Here is a 20,558-nt window from a genome sequence, read left to right on the forward strand (position 1 = left end):
AAGTAATTAAGAGTCTCAGTTTGAATAAGCCTTAACATTTTTTACCCCATATATAGTTAGGAGTAAATTAAAAATTTAATAATTTAAATATGTATCTAAATGAATCAATTTTTTTATAGCTATGTTCCCTTATATGTCTTATTATGTATATTTCCAAGGTATCTTGGTTATTTTTAAAGATTAAACTTTGTGTTTTTTGCGACTTTTGGCCATTTTTCGCTAAAATAATAAGTTCAACAACAGAATGTAAAGAAACAAAATTAAAATTAAGAAAATAAATTAATAAAAATCTATGATAATAAATAGAGGATTTTTTAATATGGAATTAAATCCTGGAGCGTATGTCTAATACCAATTTTAAACATTTTACTGCCTGATGATGGACACCACTGTGTCCGAAACATGTAAGGAATTTTAAATCACTAAATGTTTAATAAATAAGTAGAGGGAGACTGCAAGATTTTTATTTTACCTTAAAATAATAAGGTTGCAAACAGAGTATTAAGCTAACTTGTTTTGCATATAAGTAAAAACGAAATATTTAGGGTATTAAGTATTATATACTTTTTAGGGGCTGTCATATCTTGCACCTTGTATAAAATGGAAAAAAAGGTTAAAACGGTTTTGGGTAGTTATTCTTGTCTAGAATTTATCGGCGTCCTTAAAACAAAAATTAAATGTATCGTTTTGTCGAGATTCACAACTCAGTATTTTTCAAATGGAACACCCGCTATGTAGCATTTATGTTATAATTAATTAGTTCAAAAGCCAAAACTTGGTAAAAAACAATTTATTTACGTATACGAGAACAAGCATGACTTATACTGAAGAGACTACGAACTATACAAATATCTATTTGCAAGTGAGTTAAAGAGGATCTAAATTTTACTTAAATACATTTATAATTGAAACAAACAATTATAATTATTTTTTAAGTAACATAACTTTATTATAAAAATGTAAGATACATGTAATGATAGATAATTCGACAGCGTCGGCAGAATTAGGGAATCGTTGACGAGGTCACAGAATCACCACGAGCCTTGATAAATATCATTCATCAGAATCGTGATCGTTGAATGATAATAAACACTTTTATTTTTAGTAAATCGCTGTTAATATGTTGCAAAAATACATAATAAACAGAAACGAAATTAACACATTTTGAGATTTGAATTGTTAAAGTATTTTTTAAATATTTTGGTCTGCTGCAACGTTCTATCTAAAAAATAATTAAGATGCTTTGCAACTACAACCAAACTGAGGCACATGTACAAGAATAGCCCTTATATTAGAAAATCTATAACCAAAATATAGGCGTGCGTCCAAACAACATAAAATTTATCTTCATTCTTTTAGAACATTCAGTAAAACATTTAAAAATATTAAGATAAATCTATAATATAAATAATATGTATTGACGAGCACCTAAATCAGAAATCGCTTTGTAAAATTTTTAGAGAAATTGCTGTAAAAAGAGCTTTTTTAAAAAATTATTGATATACATTACGATAACTAAATTTTTAATTAAAATTTGTTTATTTCAGCAATCAGCCAATGCCAAATCTGCAGTAAAGTTTTTAAACATCAGCGAAACCTGTGGAGGCATCAAAACTACGAGTACAATAAACCAAAGTCGTTCATTTGTCCGTATTGTAAATATGCTGCTCATCATAAGAGTCAATTAAAAAGTCACTTTTCAAGGAAGCATAAGCAATATCCAAATTTTGAAGAAGTATGGAGACAATTATTTACGTGGAATTAAGCTTTTATGAAATAAGACAGGATCGTTAAACTTCAATATCATAAATTTCCCAAATGTGATAATTAACGAACGGTGTCGTCACATTCACACTAGGTACCAGATCATTCCATTTAGAACATATCATGTAATGCATGAGAATATAATTTGTCTGTCTATATTACGATTTTTCCATGCGGTTTATTTGAGACTACTTCTCGATGTTACAGAAATAGGTCTGTTTGAAAGTAATTTGTACTGCTTAGTTCATGAGGATAAAGTATTTATACATTTTGTACTTGTCACTCTTGCTACGGATCAATAAATATGGATCCTAGAGGAAGTAAAGTATTGTGGTCTGATATATGAAATAAAAACACGATCTGTGGTTTAAGCTTTACTCTAAAGTTTGCTATTAATTAAAGCTTTTTTTATACTAGCTTGATTAATAAAACTTCATCACACGGTATAATAAATTCGAAAGAAGAATAAACTTTATTTGTTTATGACCTAATATAAATTAAAAATAGATTACTCACTAATAAACTTCCTATATGATATAATGTTTGTATCATAATTATTCTTTTTGTTATAGTTCGGAAGTATAAATGCGACAGATGTTCTAGATCATACGAGAAGAAAAATTCATTAATTTGTCATCAATCCAAAGATTGCGGACAACGTGTAGCATGCGGATATTGCATGAAAACTTTTGCTCGAAGAAAAACTTTAGATCTGCATGTATTCAAAAAACACTACGAGTTTTAAAAACTTAATCTGCTATCAGCAAGTTACCAAAAATACCATTTTTGTTACTTTTTCTTAGATTTAATATATATTATAATAAACATTATTTGACCTTCTGTGTTTTATTTTCTGTAATGTTTTAACGACCAACCATTTACTTATACTTAATGATATAATTTAAAAAATGGTTTCTATTATCTGGGGTGTTTGTAAAATATATAGTAGTACGTAGCAATTGTTATTGGTGCTTTTATGGTGCAAATTTAATCTTGTTAACTCTAAACGATGACGTTTTCTTTAGGCTTTTCACTTTACCAATAATTTCCAAGTTACCTTCTAGGCATATAATCTAACATGACTTCCGATTAAGATAGAAAACTTCCTGGTGTTGGGTCCCTTATTTTATTAAACCTCTCTAATCTATATACGCCCTTTGCCTGTATTTTTAGAAGCCAACGATACGGAACAGTACATTTGCTACAACGGAGTCTACAGCTGTATACGTTGCTTCAAGCAGTACAAATTTAAAGGGAATATCCGTCGTCATCTGAAGTACGAGTGCGGTAAGGCGGCTAACTTTAGTTGTCCTCTATGTGATTTTAAGTGTAAAAGATTCGACTATTTGAAGTTCCATCTGAACTCTAAGAAACATGCCAATGCAAAGTTGGAGCCTATACTTTTGTAAATTGATAAGATTTGACTATGACTATTTTTATATGGGCTATTATTAGTCAATTTAGTTATTTGTTTTTGTTACTTATGCTATTTTTTTGTATATCTTTCATTTTTAGTATAAGGGTATGGGTAGCACTAATTATGCTTACATTATAAATTAGACGTATTTTTTTTAAAGTACTGATGTGTAATGAAAAATATTTTAAGAGTTAAAAATACTTTTTTTTATGCAAGAATTTTTTTCAAACTTTTTTAGTTATGTACTCGTAATAATGAATTACAGTATGCAGATCCGTCCATATACATTACCGCTTATATATTTTTGATAATTATTTTGAAAATTATTAGGATATGGCTTTATATGAAATATACAACAGGCAGGTATATTAATAAAATTTTACCTTATTTATGTATTTTAACTGCCATACAAATTACTGCTCTAACATAATATGCTTTTTATATACTTTTTTAATAATATTATAAACTTTATCTTTTGTATTTTGTTAACTCTTTTATTTGTTTTAAGCAGTTTCACTTTATTTCATTTTTATTTTCTATATTGACCTTATATTAAACATTTTAATTTCATTTATGCTTTTTTTTATTTAACCTTATTTCTCGCAGAAATGCATGCAAGTATTTAAAATGCAAATTGTCAACTTATCGTACATATCCTACAAGATAAAATAAATAAGTGAAGCCAAACCTACAGCCATAGGTAGTACAAGTAGCATAATTTAAATGGATACGAAGTAAGTAAGTTTTTTAAGATTAATTTTAATTTTTTTTTATTTTAATTATAATATTAGTTAAAGAAGGTCAATAGACTTTTCACAGGGGTTAAACTAATGCACTAAGGTAAATATATAAAATAGTAGTATAAACCTAATTGCCATAAGATTTACTTTTGCCAAAAAAAAAAAAGGCAAAAGTAATTATTTATTTATTTTGTTCGTATTTTACAATGTCAAAATATAGTAAATTTGTCATTCTTAGTCGTAAATACTCACTTCAAACTAACCATTTTTAGCATTTTTTTTTTGATAAACTGTAGAAACTGTCAGCATAACCATGTAAATCTGAAAATTTTTATAAATACAAAAATAATACATGCCTTTTAACAAGTTACATTACTAACAATATATATAATTTTATATATATAATTTTTAGGAGTTTTTAAGTGTCCAAGCTGTTCTAAAGCCTATAAGTATGCTAGTGGATTAGCACGACATAGAAAGGAATGCGGACAAGAAAAACAAATAAGCTGTTCACTTTGTCATCACAGGACTTATCGTCGCGACAACCTAAGAAAACATGTGTTATTAAAACATCCTAAAATTTCTGTACGACGACAAAAAAACAAAAATAAAAAAAGAAGAAAGTAGCATCAATACATCTAATTTGTATTCTTGATGCTTTTAGTTTATATACAAGGAATATTTTTTTAAAGTTTATAAGTATTGTGTCAGCAAAACGAAAAGACTATTTGATTTAAATTGATAATAATTTACATAACAAAAATGTGTAGATACATGCATAACTTTATTACAGACAAATAATTTAATTTATTAAGTATTCAGTTTTTTTTCTAATAAAATTTTTTTTAATTATTATTATTGTGTTTTATTACTTTACCAGTTTTACCTACTTTGATTACTACATTAGATATTTTTAACTTTATTAGAATGTCGACATTTCTGTAATCTTTGTGGAAAAAACTACCGAAATAAATCAACTCTTGTAAGACACCAGCGACTAGAGTGTAACGTAGAACCCAAATATCAACGCAAATGGTGCTGTAAAAAGTTTAAACGCGAACATCATCTAGAGCAATACAAAAATATAAAAGTGTTCAACTGTCAAGCACGAGTATTAGAAAAGGGAATATTTTAAATTATTTTGGATATTGTGATATAATTATCAATAGTTTTTTTTAAATAAAATTCTGTAATAATAATCAATTTTGTTTTTGAGAAAAAAATGTTTTCTTTAAAATTTTATATTAAAATATTAGATATGGTTTATAATTTAGCAAAATCTAATTTTTAAGAATATCATTGTATTTAAAATCACGAGATTTAAGGCATTCTGGATTGGCCTTCGATACTAAATCTCTTATTAAATCGATACTACCTTCACTTCAAAACTATACCTTTGAAGTGAAGGCAGTTGAGTTCTCCAGTTGCTGTGGCTCTTTCATATTATCTCTGCTGCTTTCCTAATAATTGTCTTTATTAGTTTCCTTGGATACGCGTTTTCCTTAAATATTTGGTGAGGTTTTCTTTTTTCCTGGTGTGGTCAACATTGTTGTTCCATATGTAGCTGCCTTACACAGGGTTTTAATAATTCATTCATTTGTTGAACTAGGATGATTAGAGTTGTAGGGTAGGAATTGTCCTGTGTGTGTTGGTTTGCGACGGGCTGTCTTTTGAATTTTTTGATTTTGTCAGTGATTTAAATTAGGTAAAACAAATAAAAATTTAGTTGCGAAAATTGAACGTATTTCAACTTAATGATTAAACAGTGTAGCACGTATGGTGGAATAAAAGTAAAGGGTAACAAAAATTTAAGTCGTGGTTTTTCTAATGGTCTTCTACCGATTAGGACCTGCTTTCATACTAATTTAACAACTTTTGCATCTTCCTGTCCTTTGACATGTTCGGCCAATCTTAGTCTTTCGAATTAGTTCATATGGTTCCTTTGTTCGAATGGAGTGTATTCGTAGGATTTTTCTCTCTGCAATTTTCAATCTTACAATAAATATAAGTGCTATATTTCTATTTTGGTCGTCCAAAATATATTCTTGAATTTTATTATTTTCTATAATACAAAACAGCAGCGATTGGCGCTTTGTATTCTGTTGTTAATTTCCTTGGATATATATATATAGACTGTTTCGAATTTGTATTGGTCCATCGTCACGTTTTGTCTTATCCAATCACTGCGTGCCGTGCTTCATGTGATTGTTCTTGTTTGTCTGCATTTTCCTTATTGTGTTGGTTTAAGTTTTGCAGCATCTCCGGTCGGACCATATTTCGTACCCTTATATTCTTTTCACAAGAGTGTCTTCTTTTAGCGCTTTTATTTCCCACTATTGTTTGCGTACTTGCAATTACTGAAATTTTTCCATCTTTTCTTAATATCCTCCTATCTCGATGTTGACTCAAGATGCGCTGTTAGACTCCTCTGATAATCTCGTTTCTTGCTGTCGTCTTTGAATGTCTTACTTATTTCATATAGTGTTTTTTAATATTCATGTACTTTTATATTATAATATAGTAGAAATCTTTGAAATACCCACTTTAATTATGTAAATATATTTTCTTGAATCTACTTATTTGCTCGGTTTTTGAATTTTCTTTTATATTTGTTTGTCATATTAATTAAAAAAATATTACAATATTTTATATTATCTGGGACTTCCAACACAATTACATATAGACATTAAACCCTATAGGCAACCTAAACATTATAAAAGCTTGTAATTATATGAACATTCTTATAGACAAAAACATCTACATATCTTACATCATCTTAAAATTATATTTTTATTATTGCTAATAATCTCTTAACTTTCTTAAGTCAAAAATGTTGATAAATAAGGCTAATAAAAGCTAGTTTTTAATACATACTACTCTAGTTTAATCTTATTATTTTTTAAATATTTATTTACTACCTTTAACATCCTTTTTAAGTGGAGAATTCCTGTTACGTAAAGAAGTTAAATACTAATGAGATAAAGAAAATAAAAACAAAAATATCGTCTCTACTTTTGAATATAAAAAACCTATTTCAGAATTTATTGTTATACAAAATAATAATAAAATGTTGATTTTCATATAAACAAGCCAAACTGCGTTGGACATATCATAGAGACAATAAAAACCTACTTGTGGTGATTAACTGAAATTTGTTTTGAATGAAGAAATAAGCAGTTTTTTTCATTGCTGTAACCGTAATAATAAAATCTAATAATTTAACATATTAAGTTTTAAAATAAATATCTCTCCTTCTGTCCACTTATTTAGAACTACAGTTATAGAACTTTTAAATTTTTATCTTTTAAGTTAGGTACTTAGATTCTCAAACTTTAATTTCATACTTTTTAGGTACACCCATTATAAATGCAGTACCGCAGTGCTTTAATTGCAAAAAAATATTCAGTTCCAAATGTAACCTAAACTACCACCGGAAGTACACCTGCAATAAGTCGGCACAGTTTCAATGCCAATTTTGCAATAAACATTTCAAATCAAAGCAGTATTTGGGAGTACATATAAGCACTAAACATAAAGTCAAAAATGAGAAGACCTTAATGTAACACTGACATAAAAGTACGATTTTTGAACTATCTTTTTTATTTGCTTGTTTGAGTTGTTTTAATAGTTTAACTAGAAATTGTAACAGTGTTTTTTGAAACGTATGATATTTTTTAGCTAAAGCACGTTTTGAGTGTCGCAGTTGCAGAAAAAAGTTCTGCTATAAATACAATCTTAACCATCATGTAAGGTATAAGTGTAACAAACCACCTCAGTTTGAATGTGACAGATGTGAGAAAAGTTTCACTAGTAAAGAATACCTTAAAATTCACTATGCTTCCTACCATTTAGGAGCTTTTTAGATATAAGTCTAAGTACTTTATATAGTAAGAATTAATATAAAAAAAATTAAATATTAGAAGTTTTTAAAGATGGATTATCAAATGTATATATTATTTAAAATTAACTTTATGATTTTGACTTAAATTATTTATATTCTTATAATAATTTAGTAAAGTAAATAAGTTTAATGAGTAGCAAGTTTCACTAACTAAGCCTATTTAGTTGGAGTAGTTTTTAAGGAGCCTATTTAAAATACTGTATTTTAAGGTTATTTTAATTGATGTTGTTAGATACAACGTGCTTTAATATAGAATGTTATGCACAAAAATATCTTAAGTTAATATTCACTTTGAAGTAGTGTATCTACTTTATATACCCAGAAACATTAAATAATCTTTGGATTAGGAGCAGGGCAATCGTCGATCAAAAAGAAATCCAAAATTCCATTTAAATTGATGTTAAGTTGCCGAAGATTAGAAATAATTTGTTCTCCTAAAAGATTCAGATATTTTTCTTTTAGTTGCTGCATTGCAACAGGTGGACTGTGATGTGGGAAAACATTGGATTTAATATTTTTTTATAAATGTTGCATCCCTGTTCGTAGCATCAATACTTTATTTACAAAATATCAAACGTCTTGGTTTCTCTAAAACAAAAATTTCTTGGGTTATTTGGTTATTTGGAACTTATTATATTTTAAAAGAATTTAGCAGGAGGACCAGTAGAGAAGAATTCGAAAATATAGCAAGTTACTAATTTGCAATTGAATATATATGTTTTTTTGAATACCATTATGTGATCTGAAAAAAATTAATATCAACTAACAGTTGTTTTTATTAAAATTAAGTAAAGTTTCTTTTAAACACTTTATTAGTTAATTTATAATTATTTTAGCATTATTAGCAGATGAAAAGTACATATGCAAAAAATGTAAAAAAGTTTACTTTAAAAAAAATTCGTTGTACATCCACCAAAGGTACGATTGTGGATCAAAACCGATCTTAACTTGCTAGGGGCTAGTATAAAACGACACTTAGTGATACATCATAAGATTGATAGTACGAAATGGGAAACCTACGTTTTGGAGTACAGGTAAACTTTGTAGAAAATATTGTTAGAAAAACACGTTACTGAAGAATTCATTTTTTTTTATTGTTATTTGTAAATGTTATTGGTGGTTCATAATAAAATTGTAATATGTTAATATTTAGATCTAATGAAATAGTGAAAACTTAATTTATTATATTTAAATATTGTTTAATGCGTGCATCGGAAATTTTTAAGGAATTGTAAATTTATGGATTCTAACACTGTCAATTAGGCTACTATACAGGCATCAAGAATAAAAATAAACAGCTTTTCTATTTCTTGTTCTCCTTCTACCTTTTCTTCTTTTTCTTTTTTTTTTCTCTTTGAGAACCTGTGGAAAGCTAGAATACCTTATAGCAGATATATCAAAAGGCAAGTGCTACTTATAAAAATGGACTATTTTTGCAATTCTCCAGATGAGCTATATTTTTATTATTAGATTAGCTATTACTTTTAGCTTTGAGCGAATAGATTCGACAAAGATACTTATGTAAAGTATGCAATAAAAGTTATAAGTATAGCAAACACTTGACAGTACATATGAGTGAGGAAAGTCACCAAAATTCGTTTGCCAGTTTTTTAGAAGGAATTATTACTTTAACTATCAACTAAATAATTATAAAAGGAATGTACATAAATAATTCATTATTATTTAAAATTTTAGTGAAAAATAAATATTCCATTTTTAACTTCTGATTTTAGATTTTCCACGTAGCTTAGCCTGAGGTTTTTTTATGAAGTTTATAGTATTTTATTTTTAAGAGTATCTTATTTTTATATAGTCATTATTGTCATATTTATTTATGTCCCCTTTATTTCCTAAAATAAACTTGCTTATAATGATAAACAGATAATTACGTTAAAAATATGTAATTTTTTAATGATTTTTACATTGAATTGGCGTACTATAAATCAAAAAGTTCCCTTAACATGTATGATGACACTAAGGTAAATATTATACAAACATAAAACAAAATATATTTATATAGGGAATATGATCTAGTTGCGAAGCTAAATTAAACTAATTTTGATTAACACATTTAGGTAACTTTAGGTGTGCGACAAGAACCTTCATTTATTCTAAGCCTACCTTTTTAATTTTATAAAAAATGGGGTACTGTATCCATTTAAGTTATGCCTTAAAAAATGTATTTACCTTTTTTAAAAGTAAACCTAAAAATGTCAAACTAGTTTTCTCTGCGAGATGTTGGCAGTCTCAATGCCTGGTATCGAGTATCGAATGATTTCTTTATATTCTAGCTATTTTTTTTCTAGGAATTAAGCCTATTATTTCTTAAAGATTTTTACAGGTGAATTTTATATTGCATTTTTTTGAACCAAAAAGAAGGTCAGATGTGTTTCAAGTAATCTAAAAAAAAGAAAAGTAATAGTATTGGTAAAAAGAGAATACTCACTAAATAGAGAAAGCACATATTCAGTATCTTCAAAAGCCTGGGCAAGAATCTTACAAACTTGGATAATAAAATTAATATTTTTCCAAAACATGTTTTTTCTATGCTAGAGAAGCTATTTGGATTAAAGATAATACTGCAATGTAACCATATAAAATGAAATAGGATAAAAGTGTTTCTTTATAGGAATAATTCAAATTGTAAAACAAATTATATTTTTGCATCTCAATAATGTAATAAATTTTATTGAAGTTCTAAGGAGTTTTAAATTTTAGTTACTCCTTACGTATGCGTTAACTGCGGAAAAGGATATACCAAACGTAATTCATGGTATTACCATGTGAAAAAAAGGTGCGGCCAAGAAAAATCACCTTGCTGCTCTTCTTGCAACTACAAGTCGCACCTTAAGTCTAATTTAAAAAAACATGTTAATGCTGTACATAAGTAATTACGAATTTAGCAATTAAACTTACCCTATTTTTGTTAATCATAGAACCTTGCTCATGCAATTGAGAGTTTTAGGACAAAATACAATAATTAATTAATTTTGTTTTAGAATATATGTATACTTGTCCAAATTGTGGAAAAGGCTACAATAAAAAAAACTCCCTATACTACCACGTGAAAAAGTTTTGTGGGAAAGAACCATCTTTTTACTGCCATATTCCGCAATGCAGTTTCAAAAGTAATATGAAGAGTTCATTAAAAAGGCATTTATTTAGGATACATAAATTTGACGAAAGTCGTCTGCATCATTTATTTAGATCTAAAAGACTTTAGCGTGATATTATTTTTTATTGCAAGTATTATAAAATTTTCTGTAAAATACTTATTTTATATATATTAAGGACGATTTGTAAATATTTTACGTATTAGTTTTTAATATGCAAAAAAAGAGATAAGTTAAGAATTTACGAGAATGGCGTGATGATAAAAATGTGTTTCAAAAATATGTGTTTAAATAAACAAATGGACGTGAAATAAAAATTATATGTGATGCAATTATTTATTTATTGTATCAGCAAGTAAGAAAATGTTGTTTTATTAATATAAATATACGTTTTATAATGAAATGTTTTTAAGATATAACATAAATAATTACTATTACATTTTTACTGAGTGGTGCTTTATACTTATTTAACTATTTTATAAAAATTGTATATTATATATACAATTTTCTGTGACTATGTCTAAACATTTATCATTGCTTAGACATAGACTAATCTATGTTTAAACAATGACCAGCTAATTATATTTTAAACACCACTATAGCTTTTGAGGCTCTAAAATGACTTCCCTATTGTGTTCTGAAATTATTCAGGAGAGTTTTTGTTAAAGCAAATACTAATATATATTTATACTAAATTTGGATGTTTAGACGAGCTACTAGTCTTGCCTTCTTATCTAATTTACCTTACACTTCTTTTTTTCCCGCAAAACATACTTTGAATTTATAACTCTTTCATTTCTAGGATACGGTTCTAATTCCTATGTCTTGTTTTCCTGTAAAGTATTATCCTGTAACTCTTTATCTATAGCCATTTTCCACTTACTTCCATGTTGTACAGCCTCTGCATAGGACTAGCACTTATGATTAGAGATGTCCTATAGAAAGAGCTGCAAAGTGTGCATCAGTATCAAAATCGGTAGTTTTGTCATAATCTTATAAATATTTTGGTATATCCCTGTTTCTTATACTTGCTCATATTCCTTTCTTACTTTCTGATCATTATTATTATTACTGTATTCTCTGTTCTCTTTCTATTTTCTTTGATACATTCTTTGGTATTATGTTTTATCACTTTCCTCTTCTTTGTTTCTTACCAGCTTCTGGCACAAATCTATCTTCTTCTTACAGTCATTTAACATCTGCTCATCAAAAGCAACACTTCTTCTATATACAACTTTTATTTCACTCTCTTCCCATAATCAGTATGCATTATCTAAATAGCCAATCATCAACAGTTTTTCAGACTGAGTATATTGTCACATGACAATTCTACTAACTGCTTCATTTATATGTTTACGCAACCTTAGATTATCATCGAGGTACATTGCTAATAACTTAACCTTCTGTCCAACAAAATCACTATTAGAACTCAAATTATATGGATCAACAACTTCGCATCTTCATAAGGAGTAGTCTCCTCTCATTTTTCTTAATAACTTTTCACAATAACGTCAAATACTTTTTAACAACAGTAATTTTCTCATCCTTGTTGATGACCTTAAGTTGTTAGGTAAAGTAACCTGCTAATCAATTTTCTAAATCAAAAACTTTATTTATTATGGTCACAATAATCATCTAGAGTGTGCGACGCAGATAGAGAACTATTTCTTATTTCCAACATCAAAGTTTTCGCTTCAATTACATTATTAGGATTCGTTAAATACAGTACCAAAAACAGTACGTTAACCATAACTAAATACTTTATTATGCCATTGTCAGAACATTTGTAGGGTATGCCTTCTCCATATAGAGTATCAATTATACTTTTGTAGCCATATATTGGAAAGAGCCTGCAGGTACATTTACTATGGATTTTCTTATAATTACGCGTTTTATTATGCGACTCTCTGCTCAGTTCTTAATCTCCGTAGACAACCCTTTAGTACGATTTTTTCTTAAACAGAACTTTGGTCATATACCCTTAACTGTGTTCTTAATTTATTAGATAATTTTTAATACTATTAGGCCAATATCAAACTTTAAAATACGGAGAGGTCTAGATAAGATTTCTCCAATCCTTATTTATATTTGTCCTTTCTCTCCTATTTGTTTATAACTGTTTTGAGATTTTTAACATCAACTTATTATTCCTTTAGTGTAATTCCTGAGGCATAAAAAAGGTGGTTATGTTACATATTAAAAGTGATTTACTCAGTAAGTAGTAAAAAATATTATTAAAAAAATTTGAAACTTTAGTCAGAAGAGTAGGTAGTGAGAAAGGGAGCGCTAAATGTTTAATTTTTAAACAACCATCGTATTACAATAATATAAATTTCATTTATCTTTTTAAAATTATTATTGCTGCATCTTAGATAATATAAAGAGTGAGTTTATAATTATCTAAAATATCTAAACAAAAAGTCAATAGACCTTTTCAAAGAATGTCCTTAGTGCCTAACATGATTAAGGCTCATTAGTTTCTTGGGTGTATTTAAAAAATAATTTTTCAAAACTATTTTTTTGTTACTTTATTTCCAGTAAAATATTAGCATTTTTTTTAAAGTCGTGAAGTAATTGAAAGATGCTTGCTTTTGTGCAGTTGTTTTATCTGTTATTCTTTTAAAAGTAAAAATAATTAATCCAAATTATTTTAGCTTATTAAGTTTGTATTTTTAAGGTCGATTTTATTGTGAATGTGGAAAAAGTTATAAATATCAGCAAGGATTAAGCGCTCATAAAAAATATGCTTGCAATGCTCCGGAGAAGATGTTCCAATGTTCAAAGTGTCCATACAAATCGGCTTATAAGTCTAATTTGATTAAACATGAGAAACTTGTTTGTAAAATTTAATAAAGTATGTTGAAAATATAATTTGTTTTTTGGGTTAGTCGTATATACCAAAGGTAAATGTTAATGTTATTACTAGCTAAAGCTACGAATTACTATCTAAAGACAGTTAAAGTTACGTAACTTAATTTCTTTTTAGATTTTCCATTTGTATGCGAGTGTGGAAATAGATACAAATATGGTCCCGGTTTATATAAGCACAAAAAGTGGCAATGTCAAAAAGAAAAATCTTGGAAGTGTCCTTATTGTCCTCATCTAACTTGGTATAAGGCAAATCTAGAGAAACACATTAAGAAAAAACATCGTGGTAATGATAATTAGTGAAATAAAAAAGTTAGCATTAGGGAGGCTCGTAAAATTCTAAAAAAGAATATATATTTTTTTTTAAATAGAAGTGGTGTTTTGTGGGTCAATTATTAAGGAAAAATATTTGTTTCTAGCCAACGTTTCAGTTAATATTTAATTCATCTTCAGGGCTCTATAATAGATATAAAGAAATGATGTTTTATTTTTTTTTTAAAATATTACTTCAAAAGTAATAGAAATGTAGGTTAATATAAAATGATAGTATGCATTTCATACATAAAGTTTGAAAATACATGGGAAAAGGAAAACTTTCAAAAAAACTTACCGAAATAGTAGTTATTTCTCGTTAAATTAAAAAGTATCTGACAGAGATTGAAACGTAGACATTTCAGTAAAGTTTAAGGGCGGGTACGTAGAAGAGGTATTCCAATTAAAATATAATAAAATATATAAAAATATGTGATTTAAATATGTGAATTATTTGGAAGTTATAATGTTGAAATCTAAGTTATCAAAAGATGAATTTTCTTGAAATATATATGGGAAATAAAGGAATCTGAGGTATTTTTTTTACGAATGGTTTACTCTATACAAGATGTGTATTATGTATACAATGATACATTTTAAATTTTTCGTTTAAATTATGATATCTTTCTATAAATAGAACCAATTAAAGGTTATCGTAGTAAATAAGTAAGGTGAATGTTTTCTTCTTTTAATTTAGAGTCTAAATAAGAAGATTGCTTAATAAAAAACAGAGTTACAGTCTCTAATCTAATCTTGTTTAAATATCATGCTTCTTGGGCTATTGACAAAAAGAAATTAGGTGGCTTTGGCTTTGTAAGTAACCCAGTAAATTTAATTTACTCATACATATATGTCCAATGATATCTCCTTTGATAGTAAGTTGGTCAGATTTAATATTCAGAAACTGTCTAGTCCGAAACTAACTCAGGGTATAGTATTTATTTTTGATATAGTCTATTATTTGTCTACAAAAAATAGTATTGAGGACTAAGCTAGTATGATACAGAATTTTTATCAATTGTATTTATCATTGTCTAACGTGATTAGACTTACATACCTTTAATTTTTTTCTGCAAGATATAACATCAGATGTAATATTTTAACCTATAATAATTCTACGTTTTAATATTATTGTTGCTTTACTTCTATTAGATGTTAAGTATTGTTTTCTCTTCTTTATGTATAATTATGCTTTCAGGTATTTGTAAAGTATATTAAATCACATCTGTGACCTTGTGACAAAGTGGTAGGTATCTGACAAACCCAGTTTGTCACAGGTACAACTCTCTATAAAGAGACACTAGATCGCAACCTAGAAAACTGACCAACGGAGACTAAAAACAACATGGAGCTCGAAGTGCGGCCAGAGTTATTAATACAAGGCATCTCATTGAAAAAATGTATGTTTAATTAAACGAAATATTTATACAATTAGGTTGTGGTTGCGGTTTCTCTTATGAATGATTATCCTTCTTATTTTTTTAAAAATGTTTTTTTGTTTCTTAAAATTTATATTTGAAGTTAGATATGCTTTGACATGCTTTATTCGGAATGCAAACTAAAGCATGAGTTTTGGTTTCTACATAAAAAATGTACAAACATAGAATAAAATATTATTGAAGAATAACATAAATAATTCAAAGAAACATTACTGGTACCGTGTGTTTTTAGTTAAGTTAAGCTCAAGTATTTTTTAAGCTATTTTTTAAATTTTAATAATACTTGGATCACTCATTTTAAAAAACGTTTATGTCTGTACCAGTGGGATTTATTAAAGTAACTACTTTTAATCATTTCCAAAAAAACACTTCTTTAAAATATTTTAGGTGCTTATGTATGCCACTGTGGAAATATCTACAGGTATCGCACAGGGTTAAGAGAACACCAAAGATGGCAATGCGGAAAAGATGAAAAGAAATGGCAGTGTTCCTACTGCTCCTATTCGGCTACATGGAAATCCAATTTAAATATGCATATCAGACGGAAACATACATGCACAACTTAATAAACTACTCAGGTGTTTCAAATCAATATGCCAATAATAGGCATTTATTTATCTCTTTATATATTGTTTATTTTCTGATATATTTTTGTGTTACATTGATTGAATTTTTTTGTATAATTTTTTTTTAAGGCTGGAAAATAAATTACGTTAATATATATAAATGGTATTATTTACTTTGTAGGTAAAAATACACTGACGCCAAAGTTGGATTATTTCTTAATTTACTATAAATCAGGTTGAAAGGTTTTTTTTTTTTAAATAACTTAATTATTTACTTAGCATAATTATTTGTTTTTATTATAATTCTACAAACATTTTTATTCCGGTAATTTTACTAGTTTTTAAATATAATATGATCAACATTTCTGGAAATCTCATAAATTTTTTTCTAGATTGTACTCAAATTTTTTGTTAATTTTTTTTATGGCTTTAAGTTACGTTGTTTTAAAACCCATATTTAAATTATTTATTTCTCGTCAAAAACTAGGTTTTTTATAAACTATACATTAGAAAAAATTTAATTATTTAGACAGTTATATATAAGATTGAATTTTGTAAAGTATCTAAAATAAAAGACAAAATGTAGAATTTCTCATATTAAAAAACAAATACATTTTTTATAAAAGGCCAAAAAAATGGTTGAAAAGTCGTTAAATTCGTATAATAATAAAAGAAAGATATAAAATGTTCTCTTGTTTTTTTACATCTTCAAAGAGAACTTTAAAAATTGCTTTAGTGTTCCATATAAAAATATAAGTTAATGATCGTTTTCCGACAACAAAACTTAAACGTACCAATGAAAAAGCGGTATTATTTTTTTGATGTCTGTTAAAAATTAAATCAATGTGATTAAATTTCTTTCTTTAAAAAAAAACTCAGCCAGTTACTTAACATAGTTTTGCCTTGACAAAGATGTCGTCGTAATAAAAATTCGTAGTATAAAAAAAATCTTATATGTTTTGGGTGGTAGACAATGGTACAGTGAAAACATCTTGTCGGACTTGCATTGTCTTATTCGTAACGGTTGGAGATACTTACCAACCGAAACGTCGTGTTACAATAAATAAATAAGACAATGCAAGTCCGACAAGATGTTTTCAAAAATCTTATACTTGAAGAACTTGGCCCACACAATTGCCAAAGCGATACATAACATATAAAATATATACAAAGTATGAACTAGAAGATAATTAAATGACAAACTGCAAAGAGGAGATACATCCTGGAAAAAAATATATAAGCTCAGATCTCAAAACTCAATAAGGATCACTCTCTCAAACACCTAAAAGAAAAGAAGAACGAAGTATATAAAAAGTACAAGTCAAAAAGAAAACAGATCACACCAATATAATGAAAAAGTGCAGATATATAAACAGACCTACAAACTGACTTTTGTATTGATAACAGTGGCCAGCACGAAGTACAGACTTTAACCCATTAGATTTTTGGATTTGAGAATATATAAAATCAATTGTTTACTAAAATACAATAAACACAAGGGAGCAATTAATGGAAAAAATATTAACTACTACTGAATACTACATTTCGAAAAAAGCGATTATTTTTTTAAGATCCGGCGATGTTTCAATAAAAGAATTTTAAAATGTATTGAGAAAAATGGAAGTCATATCGAACAATTGACTGAAACATATTCATAATTTTAATTTTTAATTTATCTTTTGTCATTTATCATTCATTCGAAGTGTAATAAAGAAATTTAAATAGCTTATAAATGATTTTTTCAGTGCAATAAAAAATTTAAATGTAATATTTCATATGCATATTTTAAATAAAACAGTTGAGAAATTCTATAAAAGTTACGTATTTAAAAAAAAATAAAATGTTGCTCGTGGTATAGACTACATACAACTAAATTTTAAAAAAAGTAGGTTTAAAATTAAAACATATAACAAAAAAACCATATTCCCAATGGTAAAAATGAGAATTAAACCTTAAATTTATGGCGAAAATTTAAAAAAAAACTACATTCATTTTATTACCCTGTATCTTGGTTGTCTTTGACTTTCGGATTAAGAAAATTTAACTTAGCCTAATTTTTTTTTAAAGCAATGTGCTGTTAAATTATTTAACAATATTTGCGGGACAACCTTTAATAAATTAACTTTGTTAATTTCGTTAAATAACGAATTTTTTGCCTAAGGAAGCACAATTTTCATGTACAATTATTAAGCGGATATTAATTGGCATATTAATTTTACCGACATGTAAACATACATCAATAGCTATATTTTCAATACTAAGGTATTAGGATCCTTTCCTTTATTAAAACTAAATTAAACTTTTTTATTTTAATAAATTTTATAAAAATGTTTATATCCTAAAACGAAAAGAACTCAATCCTTCACTAAGAAAAAATATCTTTTTTAGGAAGCAAGTATATCTGTCGAACTTGTAGTAGACATTATAAGAATCAACATGCCCTACGAAACCATGTATACTTTGGTTGTCCTTTAGTAGCTGCAAAAAAGCACGCATGTCCCATGTGTGAGTACAGGGGACGTCAAAAAGTCCATGTAAGAAGTCACATGAGACGTATTCATAATGTGGGCAGTTTCGAAAATCTAAATGATTAGTCTTGACTAATTGTTAAGAATTGGTATTGTTAAATACTTATAATTTGATTGTTAATTGTATGTGATACGTGCTATATAATCAGATGCATATTTGAAGAAAATAAGCATAAATTTTTTGTACTTATATTTTATGAATGTTTAAAAAATAAAATAAAAATTAAATTTTACGTAAGAGTTTTACGTAACAATTTAATCTACTGGGTAACATAAATTGTAAATTTGACATTATTTATTTTTCATGTCTTAATGGTAGAAAAGTTTAGGGTTATCAAAAGTAATTTTTAAAAGGGTGATATAAGTCTTAGTCATCTATTTCAACCTATTTTTGGCAAATTTTACTAAATCCCTAACCAGATAGGGTAACTAAATTTAAAAAATTTCTTTGGGAAAAAGGTTAATGTGAAGAAAAATAAATTTCTGTTCCTTGAATGATATGTAATAAAAGGAGTTTAAATAATGAATATAAACAGCATTTCACTATGCAGAAATGCAATTATCAATAATACGTCATATCTCAAGATATCCTAGGTAATAAATTATTATACTCTATACGGTTCTTCTATTATCTTCTATGATTCGCAAATCAAAGTAAAAACTGAATTTAATTTTAATTCCTCATGTTTCTAATTTATGTTTTAATACTCTGTGCCTGACTCTATCTGCATAATGCGTATGAAAGTTGGTTTATTTTATTAGCTATTATTATTTTTAATACAACTGACTGATCTATGTACTAAAACTTTTGTTACTCAATATTTTTAATTATTTTTTTTTTAATATAATCATGAGATATGCAGTAAACAAAATTTTATATAACGTTTCTAAAAACTTGTAATGTAAAGATGTTGTTTTGGTGTGGTCTGTTTGTCAATAAAGCTTTCCAATTTTCTGTTATTTTGGTACTCTCATACCTGAAAATAATTAACCTGGAATTTATTTTAAAATAAATTTCTTTTACTTACATTGAAAACAATAAAAAATAAATGCCTATTTATACTTCAGCTCATCTATATCCGCATCAATGTCTTAAATGTAAAAAACGCTACAAGTATAAAGACAACTTAATGAGGCACAAACGAGATGAATGTGAACAAGAACCAAAATTTTGTTGCATTTATTGTAGCTACAAAGCGAAACAAAAAGGAAATTTGAAAAAACATGTTAACCTAATTCATAAAATGTCAATGTAATATTTATTAGATTTAATAGGTATATACATTACTACTGTTGGATAAATCTGATATCTTTATTCTGTACCTATATAAACTTTAGTACTTAATATAAGCTTATAAAGAAATAATTAAGTGTACCTAATTATTTTTTTGTGTAAAACATATTGATTAAAAGATTTAATTTGTTCAGTTTCATTTATAAGTCATATCGCAACTAAGTTAATAGACTAAGAAAAATTATTAAAAAAAAAATAACCTTCTTTAATAAACTTCTGTTAACTAATAATTTCTTTACTAGTATAGCCTTGGCAAGTAAAATCTTATAAGTTACGTACTATAGACCTGATCTACACTCAATGCAAGTTCCTCTTCGATTTATTTGTCCTTTCTATAAATATAAATTGAGACAAAAGTCCACTCTGGTTATGCATATGACCAGTATTCATGGAATCAGTGAATATCATATTAATAATTAAAGAAGCATATCTGAAGATATTATGTACATTTAGAGTTTATTTTACTTAGGCCTGACTATCTTTTTTTATTTAAAAAACTTTAAAATGATTAAAAACATAACGATAAAAAATATTTTAGGAAAAGCACAATATTCCTGTAGCCAATGTGGGAAATCCTATAGGCTTAAATCCAGCTTATACAATCATCTTAATGATT

General features: G+C 26.9%; 1 protein-coding gene and 2 long non-coding RNA genes across 3 annotated transcripts in view; all 3 read left to right on the forward strand.

Annotated features, from left to right (window-relative positions):
• Positions 1-1,551: 1,551 nt before the first annotated feature.
• On the forward strand, positions 1,552-2,600 carry LOC126739473 (uncharacterized). The gene is made up of 2 exons (XR_007661639.1): positions 1,552-1,858; positions 2,337-2,600. It is a non-coding gene; the product is annotated as an uncharacterized LOC126739473 (long non-coding RNA).
• An 11,325-nt stretch (positions 2,601-13,925) lies between these two features.
• LOC126739157 (uncharacterized) lies at positions 13,926-16,281 on the forward strand. Its single transcript, XR_007661561.1, has 3 exons — positions 13,926-14,089; positions 15,314-15,515; positions 15,942-16,281. It is a non-coding gene; the product is annotated as an uncharacterized LOC126739157 (long non-coding RNA).
• A 3,435-nt stretch (positions 16,282-19,716) lies between these two features.
• The window catches only part of LOC126739796 (zinc finger Y-chromosomal protein-like), a 54,298-nt gene continuing 53,456 nt past the window's right edge, over positions 19,717-20,558 (forward strand). Inside the window, exon 1 of the mRNA XM_050445612.1 lies at positions 19,717-19,900. Coding sequence (XP_050301569.1) covers positions 19,779-19,900 — 122 coding nt within the window. The 5' untranslated portion in view covers positions 19,717-19,778. The remainder of the gene's footprint in view (positions 19,901-20,558) is intronic.

The sequence above is a fragment of the Anthonomus grandis genome, chromosome 8 (assembly GCF_022605725.1).
Source record: "Anthonomus grandis grandis chromosome 8, icAntGran1.3, whole genome shotgun sequence".
Taxonomy (NCBI): Eukaryota; Metazoa; Arthropoda; class Insecta; order Coleoptera; family Curculionidae; genus Anthonomus; species Anthonomus grandis.